This window comes from Saxophila tyrrhenica (assembly GCF_035928015.1).
Source record: "Saxophila tyrrhenica strain CCFEE 5935 chromosome Unknown scaffold_1, whole genome shotgun sequence".
Classification (NCBI taxonomy): domain Eukaryota; kingdom Fungi; phylum Ascomycota; class Dothideomycetes; order Mycosphaerellales; family Extremaceae; genus Saxophila; species Saxophila tyrrhenica.
The window spans coordinates 832,982-849,288 of record NW_027041733.1 but is presented as its reverse complement, the minus strand read 5'-3'; the positions used below and the strand labels follow the sequence as shown (position 1 = coordinate 849,288).

The 16,307-nt window shown below is 54.8% G+C and overlaps 8 protein-coding genes across 8 annotated transcripts; 1 reads left to right on the top strand and 7 right to left on the bottom strand.

Annotated features, from left to right (window-relative positions):
- Window positions 1–3,218: 3,218 nt before the first annotated feature.
- On the bottom strand, window positions 3,219–4,718 carry LTR77_000373 (uncharacterized protein; the record flags this gene model as incomplete). The annotated part of the gene is made up of 3 exons (XM_064797640.1): window positions 3,219–3,341; window positions 3,587–3,727; window positions 4,503–4,718. The coding sequence occupies 3 exons, from the start codon at window positions 4,716–4,718 to the stop codon at window positions 3,219–3,221; spliced, it is 480 nt and encodes a 159-aa protein (XP_064663874.1).
- Window positions 4,719–6,778: 2,060 nt separating this feature from the next.
- Window positions 6,779–7,911, bottom strand: LTR77_000372 (uncharacterized protein; the record flags this gene model as incomplete). Its single annotated transcript, XM_064797639.1, has 3 exons — window positions 6,779–6,859; window positions 6,922–7,037; window positions 7,356–7,911. The coding sequence occupies 3 exons, from the start codon at window positions 7,909–7,911 to the stop codon at window positions 6,779–6,781; spliced, it is 753 nt and encodes a 250-aa protein (XP_064663873.1).
- Window positions 7,912–8,225: 314 nt separating this feature from the next.
- Window positions 8,226–9,279, top strand: LTR77_000371 (uncharacterized protein; the record flags this gene model as incomplete). The annotated part of the gene is made up of 2 exons (XM_064797638.1): window positions 8,226–8,274; window positions 8,297–9,279. 2 exons carry the CDS (start codon window positions 8,226–8,228, stop codon window positions 9,277–9,279), a joined length of 1,032 nt encoding a protein of 343 aa, XP_064663872.1.
- A 457-nt stretch (window positions 9,280–9,736) lies between these two features.
- On the bottom strand, window positions 9,737–11,587 carry LTR77_000370 (uncharacterized protein; the record flags this gene model as incomplete). Its single annotated transcript, XM_064797637.1, has 2 exons — window positions 9,737–11,222; window positions 11,271–11,587. The coding sequence occupies 2 exons, from the start codon at window positions 11,585–11,587 to the stop codon at window positions 9,737–9,739; spliced, it is 1,803 nt and encodes a 600-aa protein (XP_064663871.1).
- A 458-nt stretch (window positions 11,588–12,045) lies between these two features.
- Window positions 12,046–12,602, bottom strand: LTR77_000369 (uncharacterized protein; the record flags this gene model as incomplete). Its single annotated transcript, XM_064797636.1, has 2 exons — window positions 12,046–12,305; window positions 12,368–12,602. 2 exons carry the CDS (start codon window positions 12,600–12,602, stop codon window positions 12,046–12,048), a joined length of 495 nt encoding a protein of 164 aa, XP_064663870.1.
- A 475-nt stretch (window positions 12,603–13,077) lies between these two features.
- Window positions 13,078–13,309, bottom strand: LTR77_000368 (uncharacterized protein; the record flags this gene model as incomplete). Its single annotated transcript, XM_064797635.1, has 2 exons — window positions 13,078–13,238; window positions 13,291–13,309. 2 exons carry the CDS (start codon window positions 13,307–13,309, stop codon window positions 13,078–13,080), a joined length of 180 nt encoding a protein of 59 aa, XP_064663869.1.
- A 177-nt stretch (window positions 13,310–13,486) lies between these two features.
- Window positions 13,487–15,094, bottom strand: LTR77_000367 (uncharacterized protein; the record flags this gene model as incomplete). Its single annotated transcript, XM_064797634.1, has 2 exons — window positions 13,487–13,499; window positions 13,644–15,094. 2 exons carry the CDS (start codon window positions 15,092–15,094, stop codon window positions 13,487–13,489), a joined length of 1,464 nt encoding a protein of 487 aa, XP_064663868.1.
- A 571-nt stretch (window positions 15,095–15,665) lies between these two features.
- Window positions 15,666–16,283, bottom strand: LTR77_000366 (uncharacterized protein; the record flags this gene model as incomplete). Its single annotated transcript, XM_064797633.1, has 2 exons — window positions 15,666–15,821; window positions 15,882–16,283. The coding sequence occupies 2 exons, from the start codon at window positions 16,281–16,283 to the stop codon at window positions 15,666–15,668; spliced, it is 558 nt and encodes a 185-aa protein (XP_064663867.1).
- Window positions 16,284–16,307: the final 24 nt, after the last annotated feature.

The following is a 16,307-nucleotide window of genomic DNA, read 5'->3' as shown; positions in this document are numbered from 1 at the left end:
TGGTTGATGAAGGGCGGCAGAAGAGGCGGGAGAAGGTGTCGAAGGTCGAGAAATATCCCAGCAGCCAGGAAACGAGCGGGCGGCCGGTCAGCGGGCGCCTTAAGTGGCCGCGAGAGAAAGTGTGACGAAAAAGCGAGCTTGCTGTCTTCGGTTGGCTCCCTTCACCCTTGGAATGGGCCGGTGCGAAAGTGAACCACGAGCCAGTTGCGCCCTGACGCCGAAAGGTGCAATCGCGTGCGTGCTGACACCTTCTTCTTCCGCTCTCCCTCTCGCCCCAAGGCCCGCGCAGATATAGCTGCGCAATCGCCTCGCTCGCCTCCCGCTGGTGCAGCTGCGTGCCCTTGCGTGCCGCACCTTGTCCTCTGGCCCACGACGAATTGCTGCGCGCCTGCAGGGTTGACGTGCCGGTCCACCCGCCTCTGCTCGAGCACTTCTGTGGGCGGGCTGCCGAGTCGCTTGCCTGCACGGCAAATGCCGGCAGACGACAGTCAGCTGCGTGAGAAAGGCTCTCGTAAAGCAATCCACCTCAACAACCGGCAAAAGTGGCCACCGACACGGCCGCCTGTGCTGATTCGTCAGTCGAGCTTCCCACTGCACACCGACGGGGGAGAAGCAACGGCGGAAGGCGAGATAAATTCGACGCTGCGCCCGCGAGGCCCGTAGGATGATGCATGCAAGCTTCAAGCTGACTTTTACGCCTGCCAGCCAATGGCGCGCACCAAATTATGCTCGGGAACCGCCCTTGTCCGCTTTGGTGGCGAGATCTACTCGCGAACCGGCCCGTGTTCTTGCTCGCGTGGCAGCCCTGCAGAATCCTTGCAATGCAGACGAGCAAGACGAACTGCTGCTGTCCAATGTCTGGACAGAACTCCGTCCCGTCCACCCAAGCTGTGCCGCAACGCCGAACTGCTTCAAGAAAGACTGCGAACTCACCTGGAAACCTTGCCTCTCGGTGTCACCGTGTATACCGTCTTGTTATTTGGTCGTGGTGGGATGCTGGCCAAGGCGAGGTTGGAAATCTGGAGAGCGAATCAGAAAATCCGTCAATGTTGGAGATTGAGACTGGGTCCAACGACGTCTGACGTATATGTACGCCCCTTTCATGCACTGTCATGGCACAGTTCATGTTGGATGAAACTCACTTGTGTTGTAATTCGTCGATCAATATTACGACTGACGGCAGCAGACCAGGTTGCAGAGCGGAGATTGCCTTTCGGAACGTTGGAGGATGATGCACGGGAGCTCGCTTCCACGGTGCGCTGGGGTATGGACCGAACCTTGTGGCACTCTGAATTGAAGGTGGAGGCAGTCGTCAACGCATGTATGCACAGAAATGTCCGATGCTGATGAGTCTCTTAGCTTGAGAAGAGGTGTCGAGAGGTCCTCGTTCGGACGTACACTCTGATCGCCAGATTGCATATGGTGGTCAAGACCTGGGATGCGACCACCTACTGCTCGATAAAACCATTCAACGACCTGGAAAGACACGACAAGGCTCGTGTGCTGACCTTACGTTCTTATAGTAGTCTCCCGCTTGCAGACTCATCGAACGGGCGTGGCGAAGTGGTCACTGCGCTCTACCATCATCAGGGCACGAGACGACAAGACATGGATCCAGTGAATGATGTGTCAATTGTCCGATGCAATGCATCTTCACGCCCGCATACCTGGGATACGGGTACCACAAACTCAACTTTAAGGTACGGGTCGACTGCAATACATCAGGCTGATTCAACCCGCCGAACATATGGGACGGCGCTTGCAGCTGCAGCATGCTGTGCAATGCTCCATTTGGGAAGAAGAAGTCGCAGCCCGTCGCTTGTATTTGCCGCCCTCCAAGAGTCGAAATGCAAGGGAGAGGGTCCTGGCTGAGCTCGATCTCGAACAGAGTGCCATCGTTCGATCGATCGCACATCAGACTGTCAGGATGTCGTGTGGTACGGCATTGTGAGAACGGTGGAAACCTGCAGGGCTATGGACGGAAGCATGTGGGACTACGGCACGGTTCGGTGCGTGAGGGCAACATTGAAGCTCAAGGAAACTGGGAGGCTTCTTTACAAGTATGAGGATGCCGCAACTGCATGCTCTTCAGGCCAAGGCCAAGCCTCAGAGGTCGAATGTTTGTCTCAGCAGTCGAGCTTTGGACCGTATCCTGCGTGTCTCTCAATCCTTGAGGCAACATCTGGCCCCAGTCTTGCTTTGCTCTGGCGCTTGCTGTGGCCTGCCAGCTACAGTGACCCTGCATTTCAAGGCCAGTTCGCTACGCAGCGGTCCGACTGTTCCCACCTCGCGCTCATGCAATAGCCCTATGCATGGCAGCGTGCCGCTTACTGCTGCAGCTGCATGCAGCATATTACGGCCACACCCTGGTCGGTAACTCGATACAGGCACTTCAGGTCCCATTGGCCTGTCTCGAAACGATATCACCATTGACTCCAACATCGTTTGATACATGCTGTGCTATGACACAGAAATGAGATACATGTACCATTGACGAACTACGCCGGGACAGACACTCTGAACCCCCCTCATCTCATTCTCGGCACATTGTCTCCGCCGTTCGCGCTCTTTTGACCAATAACAGCTGGACACGAAGCATGGCATCCGCGCTAAATCATGTGATCGAAAGCAGCTGAGGCTACCCGAAGCTAATGAGAGCGACAAGGTTCACCCATGCTCAGCCCCCGCACAACGCCGACTTCATCGAAAACGGGATCGAGCATTTCTGCGATCGGGAGCGGCGAGCACGGCCCGGATCGATGACCGAGGTGCATTTTTGGCGTTGTGCGACCAGACATCCTCTCTGCTACACCGTCATGAACGTGGATATTCAATACTTGCCGAAACATCCTCAGAAACTGTCAGGGTTTGCGAGAGCATGCCACTACGTCAATTCAGTGGAAAGCCAACCTGGAACAATTGGGAAGCGAATGCCTGAGGCCTTCCTTGACTCCTCCTTCCTAATTCGTACAGATATTGATCGAGAGACCTGCAAGTCTGCTGATGCACATTGAACATGCAGTGAATCTCGCGTTGGATGGTATTAGAAGAGGGCTCGGAGTTGTGAAAGTGATAGATCGTCGACTGTATGTGCTTGACCTCATGCAGATGCCTTGCCGGGGTCTTCTGATCATCTTGCAAGCTTCGATATTCGTCTAAGCTTAGTTGTCCAACGTAGACGGAAAGCAAAAAGATCATGCTCATCAGCCTCTTACGCCTCATTCACTGCCCTCCTCGTCTGATGATTCTCCATCGTTCTGATTTTCATCCTCCTCCTCATCCTCATCATCTGAAGCAGAAGCAGGTTCGTCAGGCATCACAACTGAGTTCAGGTAGGTAATCTGTGCGACGCTGTCAGTTCTTCTGGGTCTCGTGCGACAAGCGGGCAGAATGCTCGAGCCAGGTAAGCGGCGGAAAAGTGTCAGGGTTGCCCCCCGACAGCCCATCCGGTGACGGTTGTTGGGAAGTGGAGCGAGCCATGCAACATGCCTCAAGGTTGCGGGCACTCGCCAGCGCCCCAACGGGGTGATGACCCACACACGAGGGCAGTAGCTAGCGTAGAACAGAACCAAATAACAAGACTCACGAATGGCTTCATGCACGACAGGAGCTCGGCAATTCGATCGAGACCGTGCGGACCGACGACTTCACTGTCGTTCAGTTTGCGGCCGATGGTGTAGTTGCGCAGACGCAAGAGATCGATGTCAGGGTGATCAGCATCGTAGCCCTAGAGTCTCGCCTTGTCAGCTATTGATCACTGTGAAGAGTTGAACCCGAAACTGTGGCCCTAGACGCGCTTGTAACCGAGCACATAACGCAAGATTGTGATGAGGGAGCGGAACGCATTAGCACGCGATGCCAGCTGGATGGGCTTCCCCAGTTGCCAATGGGGAGGCAGGAGCTTTGTGCTACCGCGCCAATTAGAGTTCAGGCCGAGCTTCCCGGAGCCAGACTGTGGTGTTGGATCGTGGTCAAGTTTGGGAGACTTGTGCGGTGAGTCGACGGAAAGAACACCTCTCAAGTCTGGCTCAGACGTAGCAAGGTCATCCACCGGGCATCTGGGCGAAAGTGGAACAACCCAAGCTGTCGAGATCGTTGATGTATGGAACACAAACAGGTGTTGTGGGTGTGCTCCCGACTTCTCCAAGCGGGCCGAATGTGGTGAGCCAGGGTCAGCTTCGAGCCGGACCCAGAGTGACTGCCCGCTCAGGTCTCCATAGGCGACCATTAATCGTACATTCATCCTTTCGTTATGCCAGAACGAAAGGTCATGCAGGCAGCCTTCTGTCTTCGTTCTCGGGTTTTCGTGGAACCTGTTTTCGATCGATGCAGCCCCTGAGACAGACCCAACGCCGTCGACGATGGACGCTGCCGGTCGCACCGCAGAAGTACACCACCACCGCACGATTCACTGAAGGTCTCCAGACGACATCAAGTTGTGTCATAACAGATGGCGACTTCATCACAGACGGAGAGCAACGACTGATGAACTTTGTACGTACCTTCGGGCGCGTCTTCAAAGCGTTCTCAGCATTCGCCGAAACGAGGGCCTTGACAGCTTTCGCATCCTGCTTCGCGACACCACCGAGAAACTCCTTCCGCAAACGATCTTCGAGGAGAACGTCCTTCAGCCGGCGTGAATGGCGATCGATGTCGCGTCGCATCAGTTGCGTCGGTTGAGAGTCTGGATGCCACAACCCGCCTCCTGACGATGTCATTAGCAAGGATACAAAGCTGTAAAATAACTTCAACATGACGCGATGACTGGATCCGCTGTCCAGCGCAGCTACGGCAGAAGGTAGCGGCCAGGAGCGCCTCCAGAATCCCGAAGAGGTCGATACCAGCATGGAAGTCGAGCACAGGCTTCACCAGCGGTCTACCGGCCGTACTGATCAAATCAAGCTGCAAAGCAACTGGCTCCATCTCTCAATGTATACGGCGCAGTCCAGGGAGTGCGTTGCCCATGGGTCACCATATCGAACGCCCGAGCAACGAATCTTCTTTGAAGTTTCTCGGCGATACTTTTCAGTATGCCCAGATGGGCTTCCGTCGCCCAGATTCAGGACCGGCTCATGTTTGCGCTCGTCCTCGGAACTGTACGTACTTCTGGGGCAAGGAGTTCCAGAAAACGTGGTCTCCAAGCATACACAAGACTGCCATGTCGATGGTCGCGTCACGGCTCGGTGTCACTCAGACCTCATATTTTGGCGGCCGATTCCGGCATTGACTGACTTCCTCCTCTTGAATCCCGAGGGCTTACACGGCTCTCTGCTTCTGCAAGCACCATAGCTTATTTTGGCGGTCTTTCGATACACGCCCCCAGTCTCCAAAGTCGAGCTTCTCCCAGATGAAATGCGCAAGCAGCTCTGAACATCGCCAACCCCCGAAGACTCGATTGAGCAAGACACACGATCGCATGCTGCTAGACGGAAGCCTTCTAGAGTTGCGGAAGAGCGAGATAGGTCCATAGAGAAGCGAAGATCGGAGGGCATGGAGTTTGCAGTCGGACAACTTCGGGGAAGAGCATGGTTTCGAAAGATTGTGAGGCGCGTGTGGGTCGGACGAAAAAGCTCAAGGACTGTGAGCGTCCACAGAATCCCACAGTGTGTCCTTGACAGCAGTCAAAGGCCAGAGATCTTCCAGTTGCCAACCCACAAAGAGACCGCAAACCCTGGCAACGAGCATCTTCTGTGGCAGCTCCGCCGGACTAGGTTTGTGGGTGTACGACCCGACCCTAGTGCCCTGTGGCAGAATCGATGCCGGGAGAGGACCAGGCGCGTCGCAGCAGGAAGACCACATTCCCTGCTCGAGCCTTTCAGAAACATAACTCATTCTGGCCTGTCTCCAAGGCCATGTTCGCATCAGATCGCCAAAGCCCAATTTGACACAGCTTTTCAGTCCGGTCTTGCGATTCCAATCTCTCCTCCGAAGCGTCCGAACCCTCCCAAGCCTCCCGCACGCTGCAGAGCAAGCGAAGCCGCGTTTCCGACGAACGTCTGGTTTTGCGACCCATAACCCTGTTTGACACATCATTCGAGAGTGCGAAGGAGAACCTCATGCTACGAGGCTCTGCAACAGCTAGGCATTGCACGTGCGGATGGACCGCAGCACGGTGGGCTCCTCTACATTATATACGTTCGGTCATTCGCACAATAAGTTCGCTACTTGGCGGACAGTGCGGTGTGGGCACACCAGGAGGTCTTGTGCAATGTCCGAGATGATGAAGCTTTCAACGAGCGTTCGAGCGTTATCTCGAAGCGCCGGACCGGCGGTGAAGCCAGTATGCTGCGTGCGCAAAGAAGCGTACGCAAGGCTTGCTGGTGCAAAACCTACGCTTTTCGGTCCGCGGTAGTTTTGATCCATAGTCCCGGTCCACAGTAGGCCGGCCGCAATGAGGTCCATGTCACATGAGCTCGCTAAACTGCAATGCCTTGACTTACCGACGAAACTACCGTTGTCTGGGCTCAATTGCACATACTGCAAGCAGCGAAGAGCAACGGGTCAGCATATGTCACGCCATGAGCAACTTTGAGGTGGGAGACATACGTAATGAGCGTACGGGCCTTTCCGACCGGTCCGGCTCCTTCTTCACCTGTTAGTGGCATCGTTCGGTTGATTGCGGTTGATTGATCCAATGTCAACTGACCATGCAGCGCTGAAATGGGCCTTTTGTTAAGTTGCATTAGCTTGGCTTGTGGCTGCATACTGCAGGCGGGGGACAATCCGATGCTTGCTTACTCACCTTGTACGGCGTAGGATCTGTCAAGGGGCACATGCGTCAATTCCCTGCAAAACAAATGTGACGATACGGAGCAGACTTGCCTTTGGAGAATCGGATATCCCTGTAGATGCGGAAGATCTGTTCGTCTGTCAATTTGATCTGCAATCTGCAAGTAGGTGGTACAGGAGTATTCGACCCACCACATCCTTGACCGGCAGTTCTGGCACTGAATCGTCGATTTCGGTCAATTTCTCAGTGAGCTTTTCAACAAAGCTAAACCAGTCTTTTTCTGCTTGTCGAAAGTCTGGGTCGTGCACTGGCAGATCGTATTAGCGCAAGCTCCTTCTGTGACTTCCCGAAGTACGATGCGCTGGCATTTAAATGCATATGGTACGTATACAGCTCACATTGACTCCACTTTGGAGTGTGCCGTGACTGCATTCGTGCATGATCACGGCTGATCAAGTGTGCATACCAAGCTGCGGGACGGGAGCTGCCTGCCCTCGCAGGTGACATACGATCTGGCACCTGACGCATGACATAGCTCAGGGCTAGCGCTTAGGGCAGTACGTTCTCAGAGCATGCACCACAGCCAGCTGCTTGCGCGGAGGTGTAGACAGTGGGAACCACTCACTTTTGAGCCATTCCCGGTCATTGTTGCGCTTGAGATCCTTGAGGAACAAAAAGGTGTTGGGATGAATAGCGTCGTCCTGGTATGGTGTATTGCCAGCGGGTCGAGCCCTTGGTTTCTTAATAACGACCTGTGTCCCGGGTCCAAGACCAGCCTTGACTCCTTGCCGCCATAGTTCGCCACCTTTCTTGCCAGTGACAGTTGCAGATGCTTTCGACTTGGAGCCCGTTCCTTTGCTGCGCTTCTTTGGTGCTTCGTCACTGGCGCTGTCGTAGTCGTTTTCGTCGTCTTGATCTTCGGAGGCGGACTGCTGATCGCTCTGACCAAATTCAGAGGCCACATCCTCGTCCTCGCTTGATAGAGGCTCTTCAAGACCACTCTCTTCGTTCCCCGTGGATGCTTCATCGCCAGTGCCACCCGCGGCAAAGTACTGGCTTTTGGTGGGAGTCGCTTTCGTCCTCTTGGAGCCCACTTCCGTCGGCAAGGTGCTAGAAGCAGCGCGCTTGTGTTTTGAGGTTGCCGCGGAGCCTGACGATATTCTCTGCGATTTTCGAGGCATGATGATTGGAAGCCAACGTAAGACAGTAAGTCCAGCGCTTTTGTGAGCGATAAGTGTTCTCCTGGTGGCAAGACTGTCCTTCAAGATGGGCGTTCCAGATGATGGCGCAATGGGCCTGGCTTCCAACACTCAATTTTGCTCTCCCGCTTTCGAATCTTCCGGTTTCCTTCCAAGAGATGTTCTCGAAGTCGCTCACGGCACCCAAGCACATGAACTCATCGTGGTAGCCGCCGGGGGTCAAGACTGGCGCGTGTCTCGCGCCTGCCGGTCCGCGCCGTGCGCTTAAAGCAGCGCTTGTTTGGAGATCTCCCGACATGAGATTGACGACGATTCTTCAATACCTTGACTTGATGCTGATGACAGGTTAGGAAGTATGCTCCCATAGCACGAGAGATGCAAGCTCGCTTTCAAGCCAAGAAGAAAGACATCCTGGGTCGGCTTGCGGTCCCAGCTGGCGAATACACGGATCTGTCACCAAAAGGCTCAGTCGATGGACCAGTCCGGGAGCTCGTGGACGACATCAACAGGACCGCCGAGTATGTGACGACGAGCAGCTGCTCTGGCCGTGTGGTAGTCTATCTCGAAGGCCCGCCTCGATCTACAGCGTCCGATCTTGACGAACGGGAAGGCGAGTCCGGCAACGAGGTCAATGGCGTCTCAACGGCTTCTACGAGCGCGGGCGGGAAGGGCGGTGGCAGATGGCTGTTCACCTCTCACGTCCCGATTGATCTCAAAGGACTCGGTGAACAGGGTCAGGTCCAAACTCTGCTTGGCCTCGAGCCCACGAAAATGCTCTCATTCCCGCCCGAGGAAGGGCAGTGCCAACGTGTGCATCTGAAGTTCGAGCCGATGATCCTCCACATTCTCACTTCTTCCCACGCAGAAGCACAAACTGCATTGACGGCGGCGGTGACCTCAGGCTTCCGCGAGAGCGGTATAAGCGGCCTCACTGACACTAAGGGCCAGCCTACTCTACCCATGGTGGCGGTCAGGACTTCTGGTTTGGCTTTCGACACGACCGTTGGGTTCCTATCAGACGGAAAAGTCCTTCTTATGGTGCCTGAAACGTACCTGTACAATCAACTCAAATGGGCCAACTACCACTTTCAAATGAACGAAGAACGCAAAGCTCGATTCCGACATAACTTTCTCGCCGCCACCTCCACAACGAGCAAATCTACAACGACCCAGGGTGAGCGCAAATCCAAACCTCTGTCTGAGAAGCAACGCAGGAAAGAAGCTCGTAAAGAAGCATCACGCAAGTCCTTTGAGCGGGTCCGTCAGGAACCTCCTGACATCCAAATCTGTGATGAAACAGATGACGAGGATGGACCAGAGGCTGATCTTCGTAACTTGATGGGCGGGTGAGAGACATGGAGGCCGAACGAAACGGGTTTGAACCAATGCGGTCACGAACAATCCTCTTTTCGAATGGACGTTCGAAAGATGAAAAGCATGAGCCCATGACTATCCAACAAAAAGATGACAACACCGCTGCCGCCTTGCGGCAACGCCATGTCAGATGAAGGGTTACCAGCGGCATCTGGACGGTGAGCTGTAGTACTGCTGTCACGGAATGAAAGCGGCGGGCCGAAGAATTGTCCACAGCAGCCGGAGCTCAAGACCAAGAATGAACGGCGTGATCAGAACATTATCGTTCAAAAGCTATCGTACAATCATGCAACTCATTCGCTTCTCTAATCACACACTGGCTGTTCAGAAGCCTTCAATGCATTTCCTGCCCATCAGAGTAATCCTTCCTGAACGCCCAGCGATTCCATGCTTTCCCTTTGTGACACAGTGCATCAGTACGTCCCACATATAGCTACGAGCGAGAACTCCGGGTCCGATATCTGGGCTCATCGCTGCCGTTGAGACTAGACGAGGATGTTGCAGCGGTGTCTCGAGGATGCTCGGCCTCCGCAGCTTTCTGCTCCTCTGGATTGTCCGTTCCTGCGCGCTTGCCGGAAGGCTTGAACCGTGATACTTCGATCGAAAACACGATCCCGTCCTCGCGGTGCTTCTCCGTGGCGTTTTTTGCTTCGCCTTCCTCAGTGGTCTTGCCGGGTTTCGTCGCATCTTTCTCGTCCTCGGCTTTCGTGGCCTTGTCTCTGCTGTCATTGTCGGTGTCGTTCGATGACCAGATGTCGCTCCATAGCCGTTCGAACAGTCCCTTCTGGTCCTTCTGCGCCTTGTCGCCTTCGCCATTCTTCTTGGAGTCTTCGTCACCCTCGTCCAGCTGTTCGCCGGTGATGGCTTCGGTGAACTCCCACATCTCCTTCAGCTCTCTCCTCACCAGACCCGTGCCCCATAAGCTGATGAGCACGCCTGGAACGAGGTACAGCAATGCAGGCTGAGCATGCTGGAAGACGCTCATCACAGCTAATGTAGTGAGCATGCCAATCACATAGCCCACCATTGCGGCTGTGAAATATGGCTTCGGAAATGACGTTCGAAGCCGCGGTGGTAAGGCTGACTTTGGGAGCGTCCAAGTCCAGAAGCGGTCACCCCAACGCCCTGTAGCAGAGACGTAGGGTGCTTTGTCCACGGCCTCCTCTATGGCGTTCTTGTCTGCAGAGTCTGCAGTAACCTTCTGGGTCCTTGATTGCTTCCTAAGGTAGAAGAGGTAGAGGTCGAATCGGAGAGCAAGGCCAATCATGATGCCGGGCAGAACAATGTCACCAAGCCCAAGCATGCTGTAACTCCTCACTGGCGGTTCGTCTGGTGTCTTGCCAGGCTCATCTGGTCGCGGGAAGACGAGTTTTATCGGTTGGTCAAGGTTCTTTGCCACGGAGACCATCAACGGCGTGAAGAACACGGCCCAGATGTCATAGCAAAACAGAGCACCGAGAATGAGGCTACCTGTGGCGAACGTGGTAGGTGACATCAGTTGCAATGCCGAGTATGAGACTGCAAAACCCTGGAGGTTGGTCAAGAACCACGGCTTCGAAATCGTGTTGACGTAGATGATGGTACCAAGTCCAAGGGCAGCCGAAACGACGTTGACAACAGTGACTTTGAGACGTAGATCAATGATAGTGTCGATGTAAGCTTTCAAAGTATACTTCTGCTTGACAAGGCGACGAAGTGACCATAATGCGGTCTTCAGCCTCGCGGGCAGTGGAACAGCGTTCAGATACGCTGGCAGAGGTGTGTCTTTCGCCTCCTTCTCGTCCTGGCGTACAGCTCTACCCTCAGCATTCTTGACCGTCCACAGCGTCCGGGAAGAAGCGTAGTAGTTCGGAAAGAGAAAGCCAATAGCAAAGTTGAGCCCGTCGTTGATGAGTTGCGCGACGCTGTACACCCCTACGCTAGAGAAGTACCAGCCCAGTATGAGATTGATCAGGTCGGCGCCGTACCACTTGATGAGGAAGTACAGTCCAGTGAGCACGATCCCAGCGGTGACTGGGAGAACAATGGCGTCCTTGTTGCTCAGCCCTTCCATCTGCTGGACCTTCTCTTCGTCCTCGTCCTCCTCATCTTCAGCGGCTTTTCTCTTCTTCTTGTCCGGCTTCGCTGCGGATGATGGTCGAGAGAGCGAGGCATGTGCGCCAGTGTAGATTGGAAATAAGGCGGAGAGGATGAGGTGGATGTACATCGGGATCAGCGGTCGAGCATCCTGGGCGGCGGCGCAGGCTTGGCTCAGTAGGTCCTCGAACATGGAAGAGGGCGCCATGTCGAGTAGCCTCTTGTTGGTGTGAATATGGCACTATCGCGTGCTGCGCAAGGCCATGTTGGTTCTTTGAATGGCGTTCGGGAGAAGACCAGTTGTTCGCTGCATGCATGTGATTCTCGCTAGCGTGTTTGGACGTCGCTATTTCGGGAAAGGTGGACTTCGTCGTCACTTCAGCTTTGTCTAAGGTATATCACCTCTCATCCTCACAAGTCATATGGTACCCACGGCGAATACACAAGGCTTCGGTGAATGGTTGTGCGCTCCTGTACAGATGATTTTGGCTTTGAATTCTGCAATAAGGGCGATGCTAGTCTTTGCGATGGCTGCGCGGTGGAACACGAAGCAACACGTTTGTGTCAGACTCACAGCTGTGCTATTGCTTTGAATGCTATGAAATGGTGAGACCGCTCATGTTTTGTTCCCATCCAGCCAGTTTGGCCAGTGGCATCATGGTTCCTTCAAGTGCTGGACTCATGATTGTCGAGCGCCTCCTTCAGATCGCCCTGCTCTACCTGCAAAGGCTCTCCCTCTTTCCCCTGCCCTTCTCCAGCCGCGTCGGACCACTTCTGGATCTCCGCCATGGCAGCCCCAACCACAGCAGGAACTTGAATGAAAGAATTGACGACAGCAGGACCATAGCCCGCCATGCGAGCGCTCTGCAGCACGCGGAACCCCGTCGTAGCTCCATTCGCGGATTGGTGAGCAGCAGCGAGCGATCCTGTGATCTTATCAGCCTGCCCTTTACATCTCAAGTCGAGATTAAGTCCGGATCCTATCCACCAGCGACAGGCCCTAACCCGCCAAAGCCGAGCAACGTCAAGAAAGGGATGACGACGAGGAACGGGCAGAAAGCAATGAGAATGGAGAGGAGCACGAAGGCTGTGAGCTTCGGATGCTCTTCGAGACGCTTGCGTGCTTGTTCTGAGATGTTCTGCCATCTCAGATTCTGGAGGCCGACGACTGCGTGGCCGAAACGTGCCTTTGCGTCTTCGAGGGTGTCTTTGGCCTTGTCCATGGCGAGAAGGCTGCTGTCAGCAGGTCTGGAATACTGTGCGTTGTCGGGAAGAGTTCGGTGCAGTGGAGTCCAGTGAGTGATAGAATATTCGATTGAGCTGTGTTTCATGTGATCGCGCTAATGAAGTCATAGATTGCCACATGACAGCCATTCCGTCTTCCTCATTCGCCAGGCAATCAACGAAGCTAGTCCATGTCAATGCCGAGGTCTGGATACTCCTTCCTTATTCAGAATGACTTCACTTCATTCTGGCTACAGACACGCATGCCCTGCATGCCGCTTGTCACCCTCATGCCGCTCCCCCCAAGAAGGCCGATCCTCCGGCACTAACAGCACCCACGTTGGCCATGAACAGGAGAGTCCCGTTCAGCGTGTAGGTATATGACCTGTGCCACCCATTGCGGCGCTCTGCATTCGTCTAAACAGCCACGGAGTTCCCCACCTCGCTGGGAACGATGCTGCCAACCCTCCTATCTTACGCATTAGTTGGGCTGAAGGAGGGAGGCGAGCGGGCAGACAGAAAAGCCTCCTTACCTTCCGTAGGACCAGCTGCGCGGAATCCCAGGATTCCCAAGAGCGGTGTGGAGGGCGAGACGGAACTGAAGGTGAGGACGGCGGCGATGCCTAGAGATGTCTCTGCGACCTCTGTCAGTATTTGAATATCGCAATGGCGGTTGCAGCGTCTTACTGAAGCGAAGACTGGTCATTGCCGCGTCTTCTGGGATATTTGAGGTTGATGGTAATCGGGTGAAAGACGGGTATTGTCGACGAAAGGATGGGAAGTGAAGCTCAGACGAGCATGTGCATGTGTGCGCAACAAGGTGTCAGTGCCCGCGGTGACACGATGCCATAAGTATTGTGTAAGATGTGCTGGTCATTTGAATTTAATTCCTGTAGCTGTAACTCACCTGTCACAGCATCGCTATCCCGTTGCGGAACGTACGAAGATCACGGGTCTGGTTCTGCATGCACATACGCCACTCTGTCCATCGAGCCAATGCTTAAAGCAGTGACAGAAATCACAAAGTAAAGTCACCTCACTCAACAATCCGTGTCGTCCACGCTCCCAACTCCTCATCCGAGCACACCTTCTCCATATCCTCCATACTCAACCCAAGGGAGACCTCCCAGTCCGCCGTACCCTTCGAACCACCCTTCCGTGGCAAGATATTGTACGCCCCTTCATTCGGCGACCAGGTCTTCCTCCAGAACTGCACAGTCTTCGTCCCGATGCCCGGAATGCCAAATTCGATGTCGGCACCTTGTTCGCGCCACGAGCTGAAGTCCAGCCCAGTGTGAGAGTTGTCGATGGCTGCAGTGTAGGCGCGACAGGGTTCAGTCGGATCGGAGAGCGCAGAGAAGGTCTTGAGGCGCTCACTGACGTACTCTGAATTGACTTTTGAAACGGCTTGGCGCATGCGGGAGGCCGCGAGTGCCATGGTAGCGACAGAGATGGGCTTGAGAGAGTGAGCAGCATCGGCGTCGGCGTCCAATAGCTCGTACACTTTTGCTGTCGCATTCGTGTGCACCACAGCGTCTCCGAAGTAGTCTTCTGGCAGCTTCGGAGTCATGACGCTGCGAGCGTTGATGGCAATGCCGATCTTGGTCGTTGCGAATGGAGGTAGACGATTGCGACGAGCTCTGACCACCGCAATCCAGATCAATCCAGATAGGCATGCGATGTTCGAGACGAAGCTAGGAGCATCCGGCATCGTCTTGAGCTCGGCCTTGATGTTCGCCTCGAGCTTCTGCATTGTGGCCGCGGAGAATGTAAGGATGCGAGTGGTGATCTCTTTATAGGCGGCATGGTGGACAGGGACGGATCTGCTGTCGTACTCCGGGAACGATTGTAGCTCGCGCACGTCTGCTCCGATGTGGCTGGTATAGCAGACTCTCGGCTCGACTGGCATCACCATCGCGGAGTCATGTCTGATCGCATGCCTCGTGGCGTCCGCGAAGGCCCTGATGAACGTGATGAACGAGCCACCGTCGGCGACCGCGTGATGGAAGGCGAAGCAGATGATAAGTCCGCCCTCGATGAAGTTGGCCTGGATCGCAAGGGCAGGGTACGGCTGTCCAGGCGCCGGCCACTCAGGCACTGATGTCAGCACATCCTTGTTCATGGCGCTTAGGGGCATGCCCGCCTCCGCCAGCTGATCGTAAGCCCACGGAAACTCTGGTGCTGACAGGTTTCGAACGGTGAAGACATGCTCGCCGATGCCGCCGATCAGTGGTGGGTCATACTCCAACTTGACGGCGTGCTTCTGAGGGGCATCATCATCAGGAGAGACCGTGCCGGCGATGAAGGGCCACTTCAAGATGGTCGCAGAGAGCGCTTGCTGAAGGCTTTCGACTGCTGCGTCCTGGAGGGAGGCGTCCGGGAATGGAAAGCAGAATAGCTTGTGGACGAAGAGGCGCGCGATGGTTTGGTCGAAGGGTGAGAGCTCCAACTTCTCCATGAAGGTTCGGCAGGCTGGCGAGAGCATCGGCATGGTGGGTGGTTGTAAAAGGTGTCTGTGAGGCGGTCTCGGTATAGACGGAGTGTCTAAGAAGCTTTATACTTTTCACCTCTGGGATTCAGGGTGGAGCGCGGTTTTGAGCGCGTGAGGTTGCAGGTAGCAAGCGGAACATGACGTTGTATGGTAAGAGGTAAGCAAGCGGACGTATCATCCACGAGGAGTTGGTGTTTGTTCGTGCTGGTGTGCCAAGTTGGTCGGTGGTGGTCGATGGTGTGGTGTGTCGTGGTCGGAGAAAAGGTGGGAGTTGGAAATATATTTGAGTTGTGCGCACTGACAAAATCTGGCTCGCGGTAGCCTAGCATGTGACTGGACCCTGTGAATGTGAGGAAAGAGCCACGCGCAGATCTCACAGCCTCCCGCACCGCCCGCCTTCTGTGCAACCACATTCACTCTGGAAGTTGGTCAGACTCTTGGGGATGACATAGTCATATTGGCAGATGTGGTTCGGAAACGAGGCGATTGCTTATTCGGAGCAAGGCGATTGAATATCTGTACTTTCCAACCCAGCTGACAACCCCTAGCCAATCCGGCTTCACTCCCCTCGCTAATGGTCAAACAGTCGGGCAATCAGCTCCAAGTATTCGTCGCCGTCGTCGTTGAGGAACGAAACGCGATGACGCAGCTGGTAGTCGGCATGCTTGGGCTCGATGGCTCCTCCCATCTTGCGGATGACAGCACTTCGCCGTAGATGCATCAGATCCTGTGAAAGGTCAGCTGGAGAAAAACGTCGAGACTGCTGTCGACGGAACATGTGTCATACATTAGGATACATATCGTCGAAGGCGAGGTTGTCATCAATGAAGCAGAAGTCTTGAAGAAGCCGCCGGTTCTCTGAGCCGATGCGATCCAGCCACTTGATAGCGAAGTCTACGTCGGTGTTGAAGCAATAATGTGCTCTGAATACGTTGCGCTCGTAGAACATCGGGAGAGTAACGGCTCGGAGGAATCTAGAGGCTCGAGTGAGTCCTGGTTGTTGCGGCTGCTGCTTGGTTCCATTGCTCCAAAGACTCTGGTCTTCCAGCCAGTCTTCTTCGCAGTCGTACGTGCTGTCGCACGGGCAGTTCAGGAGAAGAGGCGTGTCGTCCACAACGGCAAACTCGTAGATGATCAGTTGGATCTCGACAGGTAGCCTCAGGAGAGGCGATTGTTGTCGGACAATCATGCTTGCGGCGGTAGTAGCCTGCGT